The sequence below is a fragment of the Nannospalax galili genome, unplaced genomic scaffold (genome assembly GCF_000622305.1).
Source record: "Nannospalax galili isolate Female #2095 unplaced genomic scaffold, S.galili_v1.0 scaffold518, whole genome shotgun sequence".
Taxonomy (NCBI): domain Eukaryota; kingdom Metazoa; phylum Chordata; class Mammalia; order Rodentia; family Spalacidae; genus Nannospalax; species Nannospalax galili.
In genome coordinates, this window is record NW_008342851.1 from 378,469 (window position 1) to 401,505 (window position 23,037).

A 23,037-nucleotide genomic window follows, 5' to 3' on the forward strand; every position below is an offset into this window, starting at 1 on the left:
GTTAGTTATTAATATATTCACATGCAGTCAAATTTGAGGAATACACTTTTTGCTAAGAAGATAAGGAAAAATGTGAAAGTTGCAGTCTTTATGAATTTATTTTAATTCAGTAACTAAACATAGGAAATCATGAATTTATTTCAAAGTAATTTTTTCATATTTTAGTTTGAAGGCATTTTTCCTAGTTTCTAACATAATTTTAGTATTATTGTTAGATAATTACAGTCTTTAAAGCAAAGCATTTGCTACTCTTAAGTATACATATATTGACTCTAAAAGTTAGTATTTTAGAAGTATAGTCAGGTATAGTAGCGAACACCTTTAATCCCAGCACTTGGGAGGCAGAGGCAGGCGATTGAGGCCAGCCTAGTCTTCATAGGGAATTCTGGGCCAGCTGGGGTTACAGGGAGACCCTGTCTCATAAACAACAACAACAACAAAAAAGTTTCCTGATACTAGGGAGTTTTGTTAGTTATTACCATAAATTTTAAAATAATTTGTCAAGGCATCTTCTTTGGAACTGGATACTTTTTGACATCGCTGATGTTGGTGAGGTGCCTTATTTATTAGTTGACTGGGTATGGACTTCTTTTTAAATTGAAGCTGATTGTATGATCTAGTTTTTTTTTTCTTCTGTTTATTTGAATTTGAGTGGAGTCTTTTGGAGGGTTGTCAGAATTGTTTGCATCACAAGTAGGTAGCTTCAGTAGCAGGGTAGAGGCACTCATTATGGAACAAATTTCAATTCGCACATATTGTTTTTTTCTTTTTCTTTTTTTTGACTAATTTGGTTATTTGCCATTTCTGGGGATTAAACTTTAAAAAATGTTCTTCTTTTCTGTATCTGATGTTCTGTGTGCTATTAGTGATGCAGCCAACACGAACGGTTGTCATGTGTAACACAACTTTCGATCACCGCGAAAACACCGTCCTGGGAAAGCGTCCATGCTTGATATCGTTTGGTTCATGAACATTAAGTTTCCAGTACAGGTGACCCATAGCTCAAAGTGTTAAATAATTGTCTACATTATTCAGTTTTTAAAATAATATTCCATTAATGAGATTGTTAGTCTTTGAAGTTTTGCTCACTTTTATTTTTCCTAATAGAGCAGGATAAAAGGAAAGACTTATATTCTTATTTATTTCTTTATATGGATCTGATAGATAGATTCATTTATTATTATTATTATTTTTTAAGTGCTAGGGCAATTGTAAAATCATAGTGTAAAGTTGGTGTGGTGTTTCTGCTTTTTGTAATGTGCAGAACTTGCCTCTGCAGGTAAAATTCCAGAGGAAGCCAAAGCCCTTTCTTTATTGGCTCCTGCTCCAACCATGACAAGTCTGGTACCTGGTGCAGGATTGCTTCCCATACCAACCTCAAGTCCGTTGACAACAGTAAGTAGTGTAAAGCCTCTTGTGAGAGGTGTGAACACTGAGCTGTGTAAACAGTTGAGTAAAGACCATACATCATTTCCACTTTGGACATGTTATTTTTATTTTGTTTTGGTGGCAAGGATTCCAAGTCTGAACTTAATTTCCCCCATGTTATCATACTTGAGCTGCCTTTTGGGATTACTATTGAAATAACTGGGGATTCATTTAAATTTGAGGACTCAGATTATTCATTAGAATACCCAGATACTTAAATTCAATGTTTTAGATAGCACAGAGAATTGGAGGCTCTAGATAACCTTAAGATGGGCTAAGTCCATTTTAAAAATGAGACGACCCACAGCATGGGTAATAGGAGAAAGTATTTTAGAGAAGTATTTACCTATAACCCAATAAAATGAAACAGTGAAAACATGGCAAAAGATTTTGTCTTTTAAATTTTCTGTGGAGAATTAAAGAATGATTAATTCTTCTTGTGATTTCTAAGTAGGAAAAAAAACCAGAACCATTACTGGGTTTTATATGAAAGATTCTGGTCATACTCATTTTAAGGAGGGACCATTCTTAAAAAATAAACAAACTAAATTTATACTGTACCATGATTTGACTTTGAACCTAACTTTCTGGTGTTTATGAGAATAAACAAATCTTGTGATTATAGTGCATAATTTGTTCAGATTATAAAAGCAGTTTCTGAAATCTTGAAGTGCAAACATTTAGGTCTTTCAGAACTTGTATAGCATTGCTCTGCTGGAGACTTCACTGTGATCCATGGAGGGAAATGATTTTAATTGAACTTTGTGTTTGAAGAACCATTGCTGCTCAGTGTGACTGAGGCATAATGAAGGGAGAGGGGTGGGTGTTTGAGATTGGAGGGGTGGGTAGGACACTGACTTTACAGGGTTTTTTAGATCACAGAAAGGTGCTTGAATTTATCTTTAAAGTAATTAGAACCTGTAGCATTTCGCCTGTTTGGGGAAGATAAGACTGGCTGCTGTGACAAGCTAGTGACAGTTGTTCTGTAATCTTGTTTTTTCACCTTTGGGATATGCCAGTTTTTAACAGCTATTAAATTTTTACAATATATTTGCACATATTGTCCAGGATCACTTCTCTGGAGTAACATAAGTAGAATTGAAAAGTGGCTATGTTCCCTCTCCCCACCTTGCAAAAATCTTTGTTAGTGCTGGAAAGTGTTATCATTTTCCAATTCTGAGATATTCTCTCTTTTCTAGTTTAAATTCACTTTAAAAATAGTATGTCTCAACATGTGCACTGACAGTTGAATTACTAATTCAGTGGGGGGCTGGAGAGACAGCTCAGCAGCTAAGAGCCTGTACTGCTCTTACAGAGGACCCAGATTGGGTTCCCAGCACCCACATCACGTGTCTCACATCTGCCTGTAACTCCAGTTTCAGGGGATCTGACACCCTCATCTGGTCTCCATGGGCACTTGCATATGTGTTGCAGATCAATGTACACAGGTCCACACATTATCTTAAAAATTTAAGGGCTGGAGCGATGGCTCAGTGGGTAAGAGCACTGCCTGCTCTTACAGAGGACCTAGGTTTGGCTCTCAGCATCCACATGGCACTTACATACATGTATGCAGGTAATATTAGCTCATACACATAAAATAAAAATAATAAATAATAATATAATATAATATTTTTAAAATTTGTCCTTTTCCTGCCATTGCATAAGTATTATCATACTAGTCTAGATTTTTCTTAAACTGTTGTCTATTTCAACTTTAGTTTGTGCTGATGCTTTGCCTTTACCACTTGGTAGTTGAATAGCTTTGGCTAGATCATTTATTTTTTCTTTTTTCCTTCTCTTTCCTTTTTGAGACAAGGTCTCATATAACCCAGGCTGCCTTTGAACTTGATACTTAGCGAAGAGAATAACCTTGAACTCTTGATAATCCTGCCTTCACCTCCCAAGTGTTGGGATTACAGGTGTGTGCCACCATGCCTGGCTTACAAATTTTTTCTTAGTTTGTAAAATTAGCTTTAGTAATCCAATCTCTTAGGGTTGATTGCACGGAATAAGTTAATAATTCAATAAAATGGTATTCTGTTGGGGCTGGAGAGATGGCTCAGTGGTTAAGAGTATTGACTGCTCTTACAGAGGACCTGGGTTCAGTTCCCAGCACCCACATGATGGCTAACAACCATCCCTGACTCTAGTTCTAGGGGATCCAACGCCCTCTTCTGACCTCCATGGACATTGCATGCATGGATGCACTTATACACATGCAGGGAAAACAGTTATATATACAAAAATAAAAAAATATAAAATATTTTGATATGGGATGCTCTGATAATGATCAGGAACTTAATCAGTTGATGTTTTTGAGTGACCAAAGTACAAGTACAAAAATTTTTGAGACCTTCAAATACCTGTTTGCAATAGACATACAGAGAAATAAAAAATTTGAGTCATTCATTGTACACTTTCCCAGTAGTTTGTGCCTTCTCGTTTGAGTACACATGGTGCAAGTGAGTATAATTTGTAGTTTGTTTCTGCCATGTCCTTTGACAGTTTGTTCTTTTTTGTGGGTGATTTTGCTCTTTAGATAGGTCCCCATTCATAGTGCTAAAAACAAGCATGGGTAGTCTGGTGTGCCTAATGAATGTGCACTTGTTAGATAAACTTAAGAGTTGTATTGCTGACCGTGTGTTCAGTGTTAATGTATCAGCATGTATTAACTACCAGGTTTCAAACAGAAGCACACAATAGCAAGATCTAAATGCTTGATGGAAATAGTGTGATTAGAGTCTCTCAGGAACTTAGCCTACGTCTAGGTAAATTGGTTCAGTGTACAGTAACATTGTTTATGGAAACTTAACCGAATGGGCTACCGTGAATAATGAAAAGCAACTGTTCATTTTTAGTATCCTGTTTAAAAGTAGTTAAGATACCCAGTTGGTTAAGAAAGGTTTCAATTATGTTGACATGTAATGTGACCCTACTCTCTCAATAATTCAGATACAGTGCTTACTTTGGCAGCACATACACTAAAATTGGGATGATACAGAGATTAGCACGGCCCGTGCACAGGGATGACGCAAAAATTTTTGAAGCCTTCCATATTTTTACATTGAATTGGGTGGGGTGGGAGAGGTGCAAATGGATGAGGGGGATCTAATACTATCAAATTACATTGTATGAAAATCACAGAAATTCAGTTAAAAATTAAAAAGAAACAAATTCGGATATACGTGGCTTAAAGCAAAGAGCCCTTAGTCTACCTCCAATCATGTTGAGTTAATCTAATTGTAGCCAGATTGGAGAACAGTGATTTTTGGATACTGATAAAAATGCTTTGTGTTTTACTTTTGATTTTCCTTTAGCTTGGTGTTTCACTTAGCAGCTTGGGAGCTATACCAGCAGCAGCATTAGACCCTAATATTACAACACTTGGAGAGATCCCACAGCCACCACTTATGGGAAACGTGGACCCTTCCAAAATTGATGAAATTAGGAGAACAGTCTATGTTGGAAATTTGAATTCCCAGGTAACTAAGAAGAAACTGAGTGGCGGACTCTCTTCCTCTTCTTAAACATTCTGTCCGTCTATATAACATTTACTTGATTTTAAAAACTTTATTAGCATATTTTATATAATGGGTTTCATTATGACATTTTCCTACATGTATAATGTGTTTTGATCATTCAGCCCCCATTAGCCTGTCTTCACCCTTCTCACTCCAAACCCTATTCTCTTCCCAACTAGTCTCCCTCTTTCTCTCTCTCTCTCTCTCTCTCTCTCACACTCTTGCTCTCTCCTTACCCCCCCCCTTCTCTCTCTTGTCTCTCTGGTGACCCAGTGAGTGTTTAATCAGTATTGGTTAGAAGAGCATAGGTAAGAGGCTGTTTATGGGAGCACAGGCACCTTACCAGTGGCTACATTATTAAAGAAAATGCCCCCCCCCAGCAACCATTAACTGCCTTATTTACCTGATTTTTTTTTAAAAAAAAGAATGCACTGTATTAAAGTTTCACTCTGCTTCCTCAGACAACAACAGCTGATCAACTACTTGAATTTTTTAAACAAGTTGGAGAAGTGAAGTTTGTGCGGATGGCAGGTGATGAGACTCAGCCAACTCGGTTTGCTTTTGTGGAATTTGCAGACCAAAATTCTGTACCAAGGGCCCTTGCTTTTAATGGAGTTATGTTTGGAGACAGGCCACTGAAGTAAGAAATCCTCAACAAAGCAATTTTAATGATTTTGAAACAATTTTAAAGTGTTTAGTGTAATTAAGGCCCCCCCCCCCTTTAATAGTAATTGGCAATTTGTGAAAGGAAGACTCTGTTAAGTATAAGTGAAATACCTGACATTTTAGCCTTTAAATTCCTAAAAGTTATATTTGAAGACATTTTCTGTTTTTAAGATCTAATTTACTAGTATTTGTGTATCCTACAAACAGCTTTAGGTCTTTTTCTTTCAGTTAGTACGAATCAGGTTTGTTTGTAATGATTCCAGAGTAAGGACAGTTGAACTTGTAGACTCTGTTAAGTATAAGTGAAATACCTGACATTTTAGCCTTTAAATTCCTAAAAGTTATATTTGAAGACATTTTCTGTTTTTAAGATCTAATTTACTAGTATTTGTGTATCCTACAAACAGCTTTAGGTCTTTTTCTTTCAGTTAGTACGAATCAGGTTTGTTTGTAATGATTCCAGAGTAAGGACAGTTGAACTTGTGAATTGAACTACAGTATTTCTTGTTGTAAGAATTTTGGTGAATTTCAAATCCCAGGGAAAAAAATAATGTTGAGTATATAGAAATGTTTTAAACAAGACATGTGACCATTAAGATCTGCCCGTATTGTTGTCTGTAAACCTTGCATGTAGTGTTTCATTCAAATTCTTAAAGCAGTCCTGGTTTTGTTTGGGTTTGATAGGTGAATCTTTTTAATCATATAATTTGATCAAGATTTTACTGTTAAAAGATCCAGTAACTGTTCTTACTTAGTGGGAGCTCAGTCTTCTCTGTGGAAGGGGAAAGATAGACTCAGCAGATTGTGCTTGCGTGTGTGTGTGTGTGTGTGTGTGTCTGTGAGTGACAAAAGTTACCCTCTGTGTGTGTGTGCGCGTGTGTGTGTGTGTGCGTGTGTGTGTGTGTGTGCGTCTGTGAGTGACAAAAGTTATCCTTGCTTGAACGGGGAAGCTTATTAGGTGTTTTTTACCTTTGAAACTGTGTCAGTATTGAATTACGGATGTAATGTAATCAGCTTCCCCTTCATACTGCTGGGGTGCAGGGTTATCAGCAAAATCTTAACAATTTTAAGAGTAGAAACGATCCATTTAACACTGGTGTCAGCATTAGAATTTATTCTAAGGTATGTGTAAAGCACTTGCTACCGTCTATTTGGTTGTTGAATGACATGAGCTAGAGTTTAGTGGTTTTTTTCTCCTTGCCTTTGCCTTGTTTTAGTAAGAAATGATGGTAGGTGGAAAAGAGAGATTAATCTTGGTTTTCTGTGGTTGCTTTTGGCTATTATGTATTTAGCTATATTTCTTTATATGCTGCTGAGATCTCAAATTTATAAGTATGTTTATCATATTAACATTTAATTGTTTCTTGTTTTATAAAATATGGTGTGTGTTTGTGATATGCTAATATTTTTAATTTAGAATAAATCACTCCAACAATGCAATAGTAAAACCTCCTGAGATGACACCTCAGGCTGCAGCTAAGGAGTTAGAAGAAGTCATGAAGCGAGTGCGAGAAGCTCAGTCATTTATCTCAGCAGCCATTGAACCAGGTAAGGCCATGGAGTGTTGTGTAGGCCATAGATAAAGATCATAGAGTCTTAGGATTGGAAGGATTTTAGACATCATATTGCTCAGTTCCTTCGTTTTACAAAGAAGACTGAAACTCAAGAAATAGTAAGTGGCTTTCTTAAAGAAGAACGTAGTACACATCTTTCCCCTAATACTGAATCGAAGCACGTTAGCTTAGGAGCTGTTTATGGTAGTAACAAAATCGGTGTTGAAAAATGACTTGCTGAAAGCAGAGTATGTGAGACTAAAAATGAAAGCATAAATATGTTTAAAATGTTGAAATGAGGCAGGTTTACTTTGCTTCAAAGTTTTAATTTTAAAGCAAGAAAAAGAACATATTATTTAGAAAAAATAAAGATGCTCAGTTTTAGCAGGTTAAAGGAAAAACTAAATTTTCTGTTGCTAAATTCAATTAAAAAATGTCTACATGATTTATCTTTGATCAGATTTACTAAATTAACACTTGGAGTTTAGTTTCAATCCTAACAAAACAAATAGAGAAAGTACGTAACCTCACTGTCAGGAATTGCAGACATGTTTTGATCGTACATTATGGCAGCAACAAAATATTACGAACAGCTGTTTATAATCATCTGGTTTATATGTACTGCTGCAGGATGGCTGCACTCAACGAGTTTATGCAATGACTTTCTTGGATGTTTCTGAAGGATAATTGCACAGGAGGAGGATGTACAGAGAGTAGGCCCCTTGCACTATATGTGGTACATTCCACTTGTGCCTGATTATTAACTGGGATCTTTAGTTGTTCTGAGCTTACACTGCAAAGTGGTTTTTTCCTCCCAGAGTCTGGAAAGAGCAATGAACGAAAAGGCGGTCGATCTCGTTCCCACACTCGTTCAAAGTCCAGGTCTAGCTCAAAATCCCATTCTAGAAGAAAAAGATCACAGTCAAAACACAGGTGAGACTTTCTACTATCATATTTATATTTTTTCTAATATTATTTCAAATAGTTGAGGTGTTGTGAATTTTTGTCAAAGTATCAGAATTCAGAACCATCATTAGTGTTTCCTTGGGAGTGTGGTTACTTAAGTATGGCCCTGATGATAATAACTATAGATAAGAATGAAATTTTGGGCCTGGGCGTGGTAGCACTCGCCTTTAACCCCAGTGTTCAGGAGGCAGAGGCAGGCGGATCTCTGTGAATTTGAGACCAGCCTGATGTAAATAGTGAGTTCCAGGCCAGCTGTAGCTACAGGGAGACCCTGTCTCAAAAAGAACAAACAAACAAAAGGAATGAAATTTGGGCTTCAGGGGTACACCAGTTGATGTCTAGCCTGCTGCCCTCTTGCTGTGTACTCCATTCAAAAATAAAAAGAACTTTTTGTCTACTTTATACTTAAAATTTTAATATTTTAAATAATTTTCAGTTTTGGAAGTTGTTCTGTTTTTTCATTCTATACTTTTGAGAACACACTAATGCTGAAAATAGTGCTCAAGTTGGCAGCTCTTCTGTTTTCTCTTCCCAGTCCACTCTGTAGCCTGAAGTCCAGAGTCATCCTCTTCTTAAGTTCTGTTGGTCCTATTTTTTTTTCATAACTTTGGCATTTTAATTTCTTTTACATGTCATGGCTTTGTGTTTTGTGTAAAGGAGAAGTGTAAACTTGCAACATATCTTGATTTGATTAGCTGTACCTTGAGGATTATGCCTAGGGGTAGTGGGTCCTCATTGCATGCTAACTTTTGTCCTGAGAGAAAACATAGGTATGTGCATGCAGTGTGTTCAAGTGGAGGAAGGATTAGAGAAGGTGGGTTTGAAGGCAAGAGACCAGTGTGCTGTATATCTAACCTCACTGGCAAGCTTAGTCTAGTTTTCTGACCAAGGAGATTCAAAGAACAAAACAGTAAAATAGAGTGTCCTTTCTTTGATTTTGGTAAACCATACTTGTAGTCACTGAGAGGGGTGTACTTCTGTGTTAATAGTTTGCAACATCACCTTTGAAAGGCAAGTTCACAATGAACTGCCTCAAGATGAAGGCCAGCTTGGGCTACATAGTAAGTACTAGGTCAACCAGGGCTACATAGCAAGACCTTGTCTCAAAAAACCAAAGAAACAGTTAAGTACAGCAAGAGCCAGACATGAAGCAAGAAACCAAAATAGATACAGTGATGTACAAGACCAGGGACATTTCCTCATACTGACGGTGTGCTGAGGAGAAAGGAGGTGAGGTGTGCAGGTATGTCAAGGAGTGATAAAAGACTAGTGTCCTGAATCTCATTTTGAATGGTTGGAGAGCCAAACACCCAGGCTAAGAAAAACTAAAATGTGCCAGTTAACATCAGTTTCTTTGATAATTGGGCAAGCTTTACATGCCTTTTGAAATTAGGGCAAATAATTCATTGCTGCTTTACTACTCACTTAAGGTTTTGATTTTAAGTAGTGCATAATTGATGTTTTGTCCATCTAGGAGGTATTAGCTATAAATTGAAATTTGCTAATTATTGTTCTTGATATTTGTGAGAATACTTTCATGTAAATATCAAGAGACTGAGATTGGAAAGCTCTTGGCATGTGTGTCTATACATATACACACATACATGGTTAGCATCTTTTACTTTTATACATGCATGTTGAATACACATAACCTAAACACAAAGAATGAGTTTTTTCTAAAATAGAGTGGTGGTGGGATTCTTTTATTTACTAAAAAACTTAATAGATTATATTTATGGAAGCATAAGTCTTATGGGGCTGGAGAGATGGCTCAATGGTTAAGAGCACTGGCTGCTCTTGCAGAGGACCTGGGTTCAATTCCCAGCACCCACATGGCAGCTAACAACCATCCTTAACTCCAGTTCCAAGGGATCTGACATCTTATTCTGACCTCTATGGACATTGCACGACACAGGTGCACTTACATACATGCAGTCATACACATAAAATATTTACAAACAAAACAAACAAACAACATAAGTCTTAGACTGGGCCTGGTAGTGGTGCATGCCTTTAATCCTAGACTCAGGAGGCAGAAGCAGGCGGTTCTCTGTGAGACTAGGCCAGCCTGGTCTACATAGTGAGTTCCATACCAGCTGGGGCTCCTGGGAGACCCTGTCTCAAAACGAAAAGCAGAAACTTAATATTTAATGGATTTTGACCTGGAAGAACTTTCTGCCTCTGTTCTGTAGCAGTCAGGGAGTTGACAGGGCTTCTCTCAGCATCCTCTCTGCTGCCTGGGGTGGCCAGTGTTCTTAGGTCTTGCTGCTACCCACTAGACTAGCTGGCCAGTGGAGATTATAGCTGCAGATTTTTGTAGAGTTCTGCTTTTCAGGCAGAAAACCATTCATTTGCAGGAGCTTAAAAAGTTGCTCTCTTGGGGATGGAGGGATGACTCAGTGGTTACGAACACCGACTGTTCTTGCAGAAGACCGGGGTTCGAATCCCAGCACCCACATGGCAGCTAACAACTGTCCGTAACTCCAGTTCCAGGGGATCCGGATCTGACAGCTTCTTTTGTCTTCTGCGAGCATTGTATGTCACCAGTGCATTTATTTACACACAGGCAATATACACATCCACATAAAAATAATAAATAAAACATTAAAAAAAATTTGCTCTCATGAAAGTCAAGTTGAATTCTGATCCATTCTGGGGAACGGGAGCAGAAGAGGTTGGGTAATAGGTGCCAAAGTACAGTTAAGTTGGAATAAGTTCTCTTGTTCTACAGCACAGTAGGATGAGTATAGTTTACAACAATTTACTATGTATTTTAGAAAGAAGTTCGCAGTAAAAAGAAATGAACATGTTTAACAAGAAGGGTGCTAAGTTGGACTGATTTTGATTACCACATTTTACATGTTCAGAATTAGCCACTGTATCCTATAAGCATATACGCTGATGTGTTAATTTTAAAAGTGTGATAAGAATCATGCTTCCCCTAGTTTGTCTCTCACTCCCCTTTCCATGCTCCTCCCCTCAGGAGAGAAGGAATGACTGTCCTTGGCTCTAGGACCTGGGAGATAAATTTCTACTTTGTTCAAGTTTTTGATACTTGTTTTAGTCACACAGAGAGTGTTAGAAAGGGAGGACAGTACTATAATTATATTTTGAAGTTAAATAACCTTTACAGATGAGCACAGAAACTATAAGACATTTTATAGTATGTTAATGAAGAACAACTGATTTACAATTAAAACTTTGATGCAACATGATGGTAAGTTGCTATATATTAACCATTTAATTAAAAAATATTTTCGACTCAATAGACAAGCAGTTAATTGAAGATGTGCTTAAAAACAAGATTTCATTGGTAATTGAGGATTGTCTGGGGGTATTTCTGGTCTCATAGCATACATACCTCAAGCATGTTTTTAAAAATACTTATTTTGGGGGGCTGGGGAGATGGCTCAGCTCTGCTCTTGCAGAGGACCCGGGTTTAAGTCCCAGCACCCACATGGCCTCTATGAACCATCCTTAACTCCAGTTCCAGGGGAATCCAAAACCCTCTTCTGACTTCTGCAGCATTGCACGACACGGGTGCACTCACATACATGGAGACAATACAGTCATACACATAAAATAAAAATAAATAAAATGTTAAAAAACATACTTATTTAGGAGGCTGGAGAAATGGCTCCGCAGTTAAGAACACTGTTCTTACAGAAGACCGGAGTTTGAATCCTAGCACCTACATGGCAGCTAACTGTCTGTAATTCCAGTTCCGGGGGATCCGATAGCCTCTTTTGTCTTCTTCAGGCACTGCACAACACGGGTGCGCTCACCTACACGCAGGCAATACACACAAACACATAAAATAAAAATAAAACATTAAAAAAATAGTTATTTTGTAGGTATTTGTTGTAATTTGGTTTGTTAAAACGTGACCATTAGTGGGGCTGGCAAGATGGCTCATTGGGTAAAGGTACTTATCACCAAGCTGGCAACCTGAGTTTGATCCCTAGAACTCATGTGGTGAAAGGCAAAACCTCCTGCAAGTTGTCCTCTTACCTTGTAGCACTTAATAAGTGAATGTAATTTTTTACAAAAACCATGATGATCAAGATGAATTTTGGTTCTATAAGACGTACTGTGGAAAGTTCAGTTGGCCTCTTTAAATAGATATGACTGGAAGTTTATCTGTATGTTAATTTAATGATGCCAGTCCTGAGACTTGAAAGCTTTAAACATATACTCTGTGCCAGAGATTACAAGGCAGTTTTACATACATTATATAGTTGAATCCGTATGACAACCTTAAGGAACGTAGGTGGGATATTTACTGTACTTTCTGGATAAAGAAACACAGGCTTATAATGTAGGTTAGGGACGTAGCCAGAGCTCATAGCAAGTGTGGGACAGAGGTGCGTTTCAGAGTGACATTGTCAGACTCAAAGCCACTCTGTCCATCATTTTGCTACATTTTAAATGAAACTTTTTTTTTCCTTCTAGTGTTGGGACTCAAACCGGTAGCCTTGTTTAGAAAACCAGTTATTTCAGTGGGGCCTAGTCAGAATTGAAATAACATTTGTTTTTATTCCAAAAAACAAAGTAATAAAACCTTCTTTTACTAGCTGGTTAATTATAATTAGAGCTGTAAAATGAAGGTGGTGCACATCTGATGCTTGACTCTCTAGTTTTACCTCATTCTTTAATTTTCCCGTCACACTGCCCTTATAGGTTCATTTAAAACATTATTAACTTGTTCTCTGACAACTTTATACACGACTATAATGCATTATGGCTACTCACCCCCTGCCCTCTCTTGTCTCTCTCACTCCTAATACATTCTTAATGTTTGTTGTAACACGCAGTACATGACCATTTATAGAAGCTGTTGAACTGTATAACCTACCTCCCATCAAGATGAGTCACAACCAGCTTACAAGGAAGTCAAGTATTAGAGACAGTTTGTGATGTGAAAACTTGGGCCAGTGGAAAAATCTTCAAGTTTGAGGCATGTGATAATTTGATGAAAAGAAAATTAGACCAAAAATAGCACCTTAAGCCTGGCAAAGAAAATAGGTATTAAATTCTTTCTGTTTTGTCTTGTAAACTGTGAAATATGTGGTAAGGTTTCCAATAAGTAAATTTAATTTCTGGTATTATAATTAGAACATTATATAAGGTATAATTTAAACTATTGATAAATTCTGTTAGGATAGATTTTTAAGTTACCTTATTTGAAAACTTCTTCGTTACAATTGAAATTCTAAGAATATGTTTTGATTTCCTCACAATTTGTTTTTCTTCAGGAGTAGATCCCATAACAGGTCACGTTCAAGACAAAAAGATAGACGAAGATCTAAAAGCCCGCATAAAAAACGCTCTAAATCTAGGGAGAGGCGAAAGTCGAGGAGTCGTTCACATTCACGGTGCGTTTCAGAGAAATTATGAATAATTTTTTCATTGATTTCACTTAATCAAAATTGTGATTTAGGTTTATCATGAGAGAAATGGAATTTTCTGATTGCTTTAGTAATTTAATGTAAATATTGTCACTGTAAATATGATGGTCAGCGTGACTCAGCTCAGCCTAGTGATCGTTCCACGTAGCAGCTGTACACCTGAGTTATGCAGAAACTTATAATACTGTTTGTAGTCATTGCAGATTATTTTGTGCTGGTAGTTGGTAGGGAAAGAGGTAGGTAGTCCCTTTTTTGAGATATAATTATTTTAGTTAAGAATTTACTTCTGTTTGCTTTTCAAGGGACAAGAGAAAAGATACCAGAGAAAAGGTCAAGGAAAAAGAAAGAGTGAAGGAGAGAGAGAGGGAGAAGGAACGTGACAAAGAGAAGGAACGGGGCAAAAACAAAGAGAAAGAGAGAGAGAAAGAGCGCGAGAAGGACAAAGAGAGAGAGAGAGAGCGGGAGAAAGAGCACGAAAAGGAGCAAGACAAAGAGAAGGAACGAGAAAAGGACAGACCCAAAGAGTTCGATGAAAGAAGGAAAAAGGGGAAAAAGTCCAGAACGCCACCCAGAAGTTACAATGCATCAAGAAGATCTCGTAGTGCCAGCAGGTTTGATAGCATGGAACCATCTGTGTGTGTGCATACGTGCATGTGTGTTGTGTCAGTGGAGACAGACAACCTTGGGTATGGTCCTTAGGTGGTGCCTACTTTGATTTCTGTGACCTAGTCTCATTGTCCATAGGCTGACAGTGCGCTCCAGGTGTTCACCTGTCTCCGCCTCCCCAGCATTGGTATTACAAATGCGTAGTACCATGCTCTGCTTACCTCATGTATGGTGCTTTTTTACATGGGTTCTGAGAATTGAACTCAGCTACCATGCTTGCTTGGTAAGTGCTTTACTGATTGAGACGTCACCGAACCCTGCTTAATCTTTTTTTACCAAGGGTTTTACTGACAACAGATAAATGCATCTTTTTTATGTGTGTGAATGCATTTTTAAACTGAAGGGGAAGAGAGTGCTCTGTGCAGTAGAGTAATACCAGAACAGTCCCCCTTAATTGCAAAGTGAGCTGTTCTTCAGCAAAGACATTGCTATACAGCCTTAATGTGGTATTTAAATCTAGCTATTATTATTATTATTATTGTCTTTTTGAGACAGGGTCTCCCTGTAGCCCCAGCTGGCCTGGTACTCACTATGTAGACAGGCTGACGTCGGAACTTAGAGCGCTCTGCCTGTCTCTGCTTCCCAACTGCTGGGATGAAAGGCACGCGCCATCATGCCTGGCTAATCTGGTTTATTATTAGTATAATTTTTTTTTTTTTTTTGGTCTTTTTGAGACAGGGTCTTCCTGCAGTCCCAGCTGGCCTGGAACTCACCATGTAGACCAGGTAGGCCTTGAACTCTTAGAGATCTGCCTGCCTCTGCCTCCCAAGTGCTGGGAATACAGGCCTGTGCCACCACACCCAGCTATTTTTTTTTTTTTTTTTTCTCTTCTTAGTGAATGTCAGGGAAAAGATACCTTTTCATGTAAAAATGGCCCTTTTAGACTTTGGCATGTAAATCTTAATGACGATGTGTTTTCTAAAGTATCAGTGGGAGTCCTTTCTGCATCTAAGTTAATTTTTACTTCCCTGTTAATAGTCTGTGTATGACATTTGATTTTTGCTTCTCCTTTTGTTATTTTAGGGATTGGATTTTTTTTCTCTTAGGACTATTGGTTCCACTTATTAATAGGTACACTGCCACCAGGTGGCAGCACGTTGCCATAGTAACAGCCACAAAATGACAATCTTCAAGGTTATCTAAAACCTACATTTTTGTGCTGTGACTAAACGAATAGAAGTTCCTAACTTGTGTTTAACTTAACTTTCAAAAGTATTTAAGAATAAATTGTTTCAAAAAATTTTAAAGGTGATTTTTCATAGCACACAGTTTGAAATAACTTAAAAACTTTTGTGCTTTTATAGTTTATTTTTAGTGCTAGCTTTTGACCAGTAGTAAAAAATAGTTGCAGGTGCTTTAGGTGCTGTTGTTTCTGTGTGCCAGATGCTGGTTCTTAGCTGACTTTTTCATGTCCCACCCTCTTTAAGTCTCATTACAGCCTTGTGAGACTGTTACCACTGTTTTAAAGAGAAAAGTTTCCATAAGTTTGAAATTTTTCTAACCAGCATTTGGTATCTACATGTAAAAACTGCATCAGAAGTGTTGGACATGCCCTTATGTTTATGTACCATTAAGACACTGCTCCATGGTACAAAATGATTTGATTCCTTTTTTGTAACTTGAATTTATTTTTACTGATGACTTTGAAATGTTTATTGGCTCTTTTAAGTTGCTTTATCTTTAAGGAAGTTAAAATGTTCACACTGGGTCCTAAACACGTTCTTAAATGACCTCTGGAGCCTGGAGACTAAAAGGTGACTAACATAAAGAAACAGTGAACTTTACCATGTCCACAAGAGATGAGACATGAGAATGTATTTTGTGAATGTCTAATATATGCAGTTCCTGAATTCTGATCATAGGTAAGGTCTTTATTCATCAGCAGTTAGTTTCTCATCTCTCAGTCCCTCTTCTCAATCTGATTTGTTTATTGAATGGGCAGTATTCTCACTCTTCAAAAAAAGTGTTCTTTGAACCTTTTATTTTCAGTATTGTCTCCTATATTTTCAAAAACTTGAATACTTGGAAAATGTTTAATGCTTAAAATTACTATCAAGAAAGGGAAGGGAAGGCTGAGAGACTGTAGCTCAATTCTTTCCTAGCATGTGTGAGGTCCTGGGTTTGATTTCCCCCAGTTTTGTACCCCCCCCAAAAAAAAAATTGGGAAAGTCTGTATTGAGCATGTCTGTGCCAGGCTCTGTTCTTGACACTTTACAGGTGTCCTCTAGCTCTATAACAACTCGTCAACTCTTGGGTTATTGTCTGGGGTTTTGTTTGGTTCCAGTTGAAAAGCCAGATTCAGGTTAAACAGATTCAGGTTAAACAGTATTTGTGGTCTCAGAGCTCTTTAGCTTTTTTGACCCTTTAAAACTAATACCATAGCTGGGTGTGGTTGTGTACACCATTAAAGCCCAGCACTCAGAAGGCAGAAACAGGAGGATCTCTGTGAGATAAAGGCCAGCCTGGTCTGCATAGTGAGTTCAGGCCAGCTGGAACTGTCTCAGAAGAGCAAAAACAAAACAAAAGCTATCATATAAACAACAAATAATGCAGGCGTTAGTTTTTAATTTTACAAGTGAAAAATTAAAGCAATAGTAAGAACTTAAATTTCAGAGGATTGGTGTTTGAGGTATGTTATCAGTGATTATCAGAACTGCTGCTCTGTGTGTGTGTGCACATGTGTGTGTGTGTGTTTGTGTATGTGCAAACATGTGCCTCTAGTTGTGTGCTCCCATGTATGCACATGTGCAGATCATAGTTCAGTGTTGGTTGCCTTCCTCTATTTCCACCTTATTTTTTTTATTATTTTATTTTATGTCTGTGGGTATATTGCCTGCATGTATGTAAGTGCACTGGTATTGTACAGAGCCTGTGGAGGTCAAAGAGGGTGGTGGGTCCCCCAGAACTGGAGTTATGGATGGTTGTTAGCCACCATGTGGGTGCTGGGAACCTAACCTGGGTCCTCTGCGAGAGCAGCCAGTGCTCTTAACCGCTGCCATCTCTCTAGTCCCCTAAGTTGACCCATTTGTAAATACAAAGTAGTTTAGAGTATATATTATTTTTTACTGTTATAGGGTTGGTTTTTTTTTTTTTTTTTTTTTTTTTTTTTTTTGAGACAGGGTCTCCCTGTAGCGCCAGCTGGCCTGGAACTCACTATATAGACCAGGCTCACCTTGAACTCACAGAGCTCCACCTGCCTCTGTCTCCCGAGTGCTGGGACTAAAGGCGTGCGCCACCACGCCCAGCCATTAAAATAGTTTTTAATGAACACCACTAATCTCTTTGGTAATTATTTCCTTGCTACATCTAAATCTAAGATTTTAACTATTATATAAGTTTGTGCATTTAATTTTAAATTGCTAGGAGTGGAGAGATGGCTCAGTGGTTAAGAGCACTGGCTGCCCTTGCAGATGATCCAGATCCAGTTCTCAACACACACATGGCAGCTAACAACCATCCATAACTCCAATTCCAGAGGATCTGATGCCCTTTTCTGACCTCTGAGGACACTGCAATGCATCACACAAGTGCACTTCCATACATGTTGGCAATAGACTCATACAAATAAATAAATATTAAGAAATAAATTTCCAGAATAATAAGATAGGAAGTTAGCAGGGAAAACTTTTTCTCTATAAAATGATTTAAATGCCCCTCCTATATTTATCTTGAAGTCTTTACTACTTTGCTAGACTATCATCCACGGTGGGGCAGTGAGGAGCTAAATGCACAACAAAGATCTGACAGGAAAGATTTTAGATGTGAAGAAAGAAGATACTTGAGTTGGAAACTTTTTTTTTTTCTACTAAAAATTGTTCTGATGAAATCCATTAGTATACTAACTGAAGAATTCAAAAGAAAAGTTGGAGTCTTTTAAAAATAAATATGTCAGATGAGAAGGAGGTTGTCCTCTATTTTCTTAGGAAATTTTAGATGATGGATTTGTCATTGTCTAAAATTTATGGTTTACAAATCAATCTTCACTAAAATTGGGTAATAAAACATGTTATTTTAAAGAATTTAAGTTGGCCCCTTGAGGGTCTAGGGAAGTAGCTCAGTAGCAAAGCATTTGCCTATCATATGGGGGGGGGGGCCTGGATTTGATCCCCAGCATTCCTCTACTATTCCCTCCCTCCAAAGTCAAAACTTAAGCTGAACTGATAGCACATACCTGTAATCCTCAACTCTCAAGAATCAGACTGGAGGATCATGAGGTCCACCTTCTCAAAAACCTTAAAAATTTAAATAAACAGAGCTCCTTTACAGGCTGCCCTCACTGGAGCTCTTTTTTCTTAAAATATTTTGTTTATTATTTTTATTTTATGTGTATGAGTGTGTTGCCTGCATGTATGTAAGTGCACCTGTGTCATGCAGTGCCCTTGGATCTCCTGGAATGAATTGGAGTTAGGGGTAGTTGTTAGCCACCATGTGGGTCCTGGGAATCGAGCCCAGGTCCTCTGCAAGAGCAGCCAGTGCTCTTAACTGCTAAATCATCTCTCCAGTTCCTGAAGCTCTCCTTTTGCTTTTATAGCTTTGAATTTACCTTTATCTTGAGACAGGGTCTCATTATGTAGCCCTGACCCAGAATTCACTATGTAGACCAGGCTGGTTTGGAACTCAAAGAGATCTGCCTGCTTCTGCCTCTGCCTTTGCTTCCCAAGTGTTGGGATTAAAAGTGTGGGCCACCATGCCAAGCATCAGTTGCTTTTTTGTTGTTTGACAGGGTCTCCCTAGTCATAGCCCACTTGGAAGTCACGATGTGAGCTGGGGTGGTTTCAGTCTTGCAGAGATCCACCTGTCTCTGCCTCCCGAGGGCTGGGATTAAAGGTGCATGCTACCACGCCCAGAGTGTTTTTTTGTTTTAAAGGACATAATTTTTGTTTTTCAGGGAAAGGCGAAGGAGGAGGAGCAGGAGTTCTTCCAGATCCCCAAGATCATCGAAAACCATAAAAAGGAAATCTTCTAGGTCTCCATCCCCCAGGAGGTAGGTTGAAAGCATTTGTTAAAATGCAAGAGAAAGCAGGAAATTAAAAATAGATTCTGCCTTGATTTAAAGGCAGAATTAATACATTTACATCTTTCAGGACTGATAAAAAATTATTTTGTGTTTAAAACTGTTAACTTCAACCATGTGCTCATACACTCTGTTTATATAGCAATCATCTTGGTTTCTTTCCAGTTTTACAATTAGAACATGAAAATCTGTCATTTTTTTCTTATATAAAAAGTAGCATAAAATATATACTGGTTGTACCCTTTTACCACTTACAGCTTGCAGGATATTTTTCCACATTGGTCAGAGAGAATGTTTCCATGTTTCCATTTCTTTTGTGATTGCCTGGACTTGGTAACAGTACCCTCAACCCCTTCTGCCTTGTTCCCATTTGTTCTCTGTAAATGATCAGCCATTTGTCTGTTTCCTTCTGCAAAATTAGGCAAATACACATTTTCTATTTTTTTTTTTCATAGACAGTACAACATACCCTTGTATATTTGTGTGGTCAATGACTACTTGGATCTCCTTGGTATTTAAGAAAATTGGAATATTAGCTGGGCGTGGTGGCGCATGCCTTGAATCCCAGCCCTTGGGAGGCAGAGGCAGGTGGATCTCTGTGAGTTCAAGGCCAGCCTGGTCTCCATTAGTGAATCCAGGCCAGCTGGGGCTACAGGGAGACCTTGTCTCAAAAAGACCAAAAAAAAAAAGAAAATTGCAATATTATTCACATATTAGAAATGTTATTTAATTTGTATATTTCAATAACTTTTACTACAATCACAATGATTTATAAACATCACTATTTAATTTCAGAACATTTTGTATCACTTCTAAAGGAATCCTCTACTACCTCCAGCCCCTGATAGCCTCTAATCTTACTGTCTCTTTGTCTCTGCTAATTGTGGATATTCTATATGTGGATGTATAATATGTGTTCTTTTCATGAATCAGGATCATTCCTTTCCAATGAATGGAATAATAATTGGGCATATAGATAAACCATGTTTCATTTAGCTGTTGTCAGCGAATAGGCATTTAGCATTGTTTCCATTTCACTTTTAGCATTTTAATACTGATACCATGAAAATTCACATAGAAATTTGTGTGTAGAAATGTTTTCATTTCTCTTGATTGTTCACTGCAGAATGGCAATAGCTATGTCATACATTAATTCTTTTTTGAGGAATTGTTGAAGGATTTTTTATAAAGTGATGGCACCATTTTAGACATCCTCACATTTGTTACTGTCTTTTGATTGTAACTGTTGCAGTGGGTGTTAGTGATATCTTACTGTGGTTTGTGTCGGTATCTCTGTAATGAAGAGTGATGTTAAACATCATTTCATGTGTCTTTGGTCATTATGTGCAGATATGTCTATTCAGTCTTTTGTCCATTTTGAATTGGGTTTTCTTTGGTATTAGTTGTAGTTTTTCATATATTCTGGTATCAGTCCTTACCGGGTAAATGATCTGCATCTACTTCCTCTCTTTCTATGGTTTGTCTCTTCACACTCTTGATGTAGGGTTTTGTTTTCGTTGTTGCTTTGAGATAGGAGCTAGCTGTGCAGTCTTGATCTTGCTATATAGACCAGGCAGACTTTGAACTTGGAGTAATGAACTGTAATGTTTAGGTCTTTCATCTGTTTTTGTTTTGCTGTTAAATTTCAAAGATTGTATTTATTGTGTGTGTATGCATATGTGGTACATATGTGTGCCACAGAGTGCATGTGGAGGTTAGAGGACAACTTGGTGGAGTCACTTCTCTTCTTCTACCATTATGTGGGTTTCAGGAATTGAACTCAGGTGGTCAGGCTCATAGAGCATCCTCCTCTACCCTCTGAGCAATCTCACTGGCCCTTTCATCTATTTTGAGGTTGTTTTTGTATATGGTTTGAAGTAGGGTTCTACCTTCATTCTTTGGCTATGGATATGTTTGTTGAAGACTGTTCTTTCATTATTGAATGGACTTAACATCCTTGAAAATCATTTGACCCTGTATGCAGCAATTTATTCTTGGCTATTGCGTATATATAAATAACATACCCAAAATATTCCTAAGAATTGCACCTTGGGCCCCAGGCATGCCAGGCAAGCACTCAACCACTGTGTCCTTAGTTTTGTTGCAAGTAAATTTTTGGTCTGTTTTCTTTTGAATATGCTAATGGTGTTTTGCTGTTTTGTTTGACATTGTTAAATTTTATATACATAGATTTATAGCTATTTTTGTTTTATGTGCTTGGAGTTTTAGCTGTGGTCAGAAATTCCCTTTCACCCAGAATTCACCCATGTTTTTCTTCTAGTACTTAATCATTTCAATTAAAATAAGTTAGATCTCTAGTCCAATTGGCCCTGTTTCTGTTCTGTGGAATGATACATAGATCATGCTTTATCACCATACAAATGATTATACAGCTGTTTTAAACCTTTTTATTATAAAGGACCATTTTTCCCCAGTGACTTGAAATGTTACCTTGAATCGTACTTTAATCCGCTTCATTTGTTCCATTAGTCTTGTGCTTGTTTTTAAACTACTCAGAAGAGAGCAGTGTTTAGATTTCCATATTTGAGCTGTCTTGACCAGATCAGAAGCCATAGGTTCTCAAATGATAGGCATCATTTTTTGTCTATAATCTTATGAATATATAATTTCATAACAAATGATCCTAACCCGGATCCTTTGCAAGAGTAGTCATCCTTAAGAACTGAACCACCTCTCCAGCTCCCAAAGTTTTTTGTTGTTTTTTTTTGCTTAGTTTTGTGTGTATGTCTGAGTCAATGTACCACATTATGCATGTAGAGTCAGAACGTAACTTGTGGGAGTTGGTTCTCTCCTATGATGTGTCAGGGATCAAACTCATGTCATCAGGCTTAGCGTGTGTTTTTACCCAACTGAGCCATTTCATTGGCCCTTTTTTATTCCCTCTTGAATGTTGCATTGGAAAGGGACATATGAAAATACATAATCACTCCTTGGGGAATTGGGTGCAAGACCTCCTGTAGATTCTAAAAGCCATGTATGATCAACTAGTCCATAAAATGATGTAGTGTTTACATTATCACACCCTTCTCTACACTTTCAGTCAACCTAATACAATGTAAATGCTATGTGAATATTATGCTGTATTAGAGAATTATGACAAGAAAAGTCTGTAAGGATTTGGGGGATAGTTAAATGCAAGAGTCCCCAACCTCAGAATAAAAGCTTGAAAGTAAAGGTGTGACTTTTTTTTTTTCCTACATATTAGTTTGTGGTTGGTTGAATTTGGTTAAGGAGCCCATGAGTATAGGCTGATTATAGTTAGTTTTAACTTACCCTTATTCCAGTAGATAAGTAAATCTGGAGCATTTCAAAATTACTAGATTGGCAGTAATGAATTGTGTTTCCTGGGAACATGTGCTGACTGGTGCAGAAAGGCCTTTCTCTTCAACAGTGACTGAGGCAGAGGGCAGAATAGGTCAGATTGTAGGACCTGTTTTTGTCACTTTGCCAAACTGCTTTACTAGCATGATAATTTATAATGTGTGTGATATCCTATAATAAGGATATTTTGTTACATGTATAGTAGACCTTTAATTTCTTAAAAGTTAACTCTTGTATTTTCAATATTCTTACAGCCGAAATAAGAAAGATAAAAAGAGAGAAAAAGAAAGGGACCACATCAGTGACAGAAGAGAGAGAGAACGTTCCACCTCCACAAAGAAGAGCTCTAATGACAGAGATGGGAAGGAGAAGGTAGAGAAGAACAGTACTTCAGTTAAAGTAAGCAGCTGCAGGCTGAATGCGGCTTGAGGGCAATGGTACATTGTTGGTATTAATATTAAATTTTTAAA

The 23,037-nt window shown here is 37.7% G+C and overlaps 1 protein-coding gene and 1 non-coding gene across 3 annotated transcripts in view; both read left to right on the forward strand.

Moving 5' to 3' along the window:
• Srek1 (splicing regulatory glutamic acid and lysine rich protein 1) overlaps positions 1-23,037 on the forward strand; it is a 43,950-nt gene that overhangs the window by 16,388 nt on the left and 4,525 nt on the right. The window contains exons 1-10 of one of the 2 annotated variants that reach the window (XM_029566301.1): positions 30-990; positions 1,280-1,395; positions 4,749-4,913; positions 5,414-5,592; positions 7,036-7,166; positions 7,990-8,104; positions 13,393-13,512; positions 13,848-14,156; positions 19,100-19,195; positions 22,822-22,966. In XM_029566301.1, coding sequence (XP_029422161.1) covers positions 1,333-1,395; positions 4,749-4,913; positions 5,414-5,592; positions 7,036-7,166; positions 7,990-8,104; positions 13,393-13,512; positions 13,848-14,156; positions 19,100-19,195; positions 22,822-22,966 — 1,323 coding nt within the window. In that variant the 5' untranslated portion in view covers positions 30-990; positions 1,280-1,332. Of the gene's footprint in view, positions 1-29; positions 991-1,279; positions 1,396-4,748; positions 4,914-5,413; positions 5,593-7,035; positions 7,167-7,989; positions 8,105-13,392; positions 13,513-13,847; positions 14,157-19,099; positions 19,196-22,821; positions 22,967-23,037 lie in introns of those variants that run through there. The other variant, XM_008838823.3, reaches the window with a different exon arrangement.
• Positions 4,389-4,492, forward strand: LOC115071360. Its single transcript, XR_003850448.1, has one exon. It is a non-coding gene; the product is annotated as a U6 spliceosomal RNA (small nuclear RNA).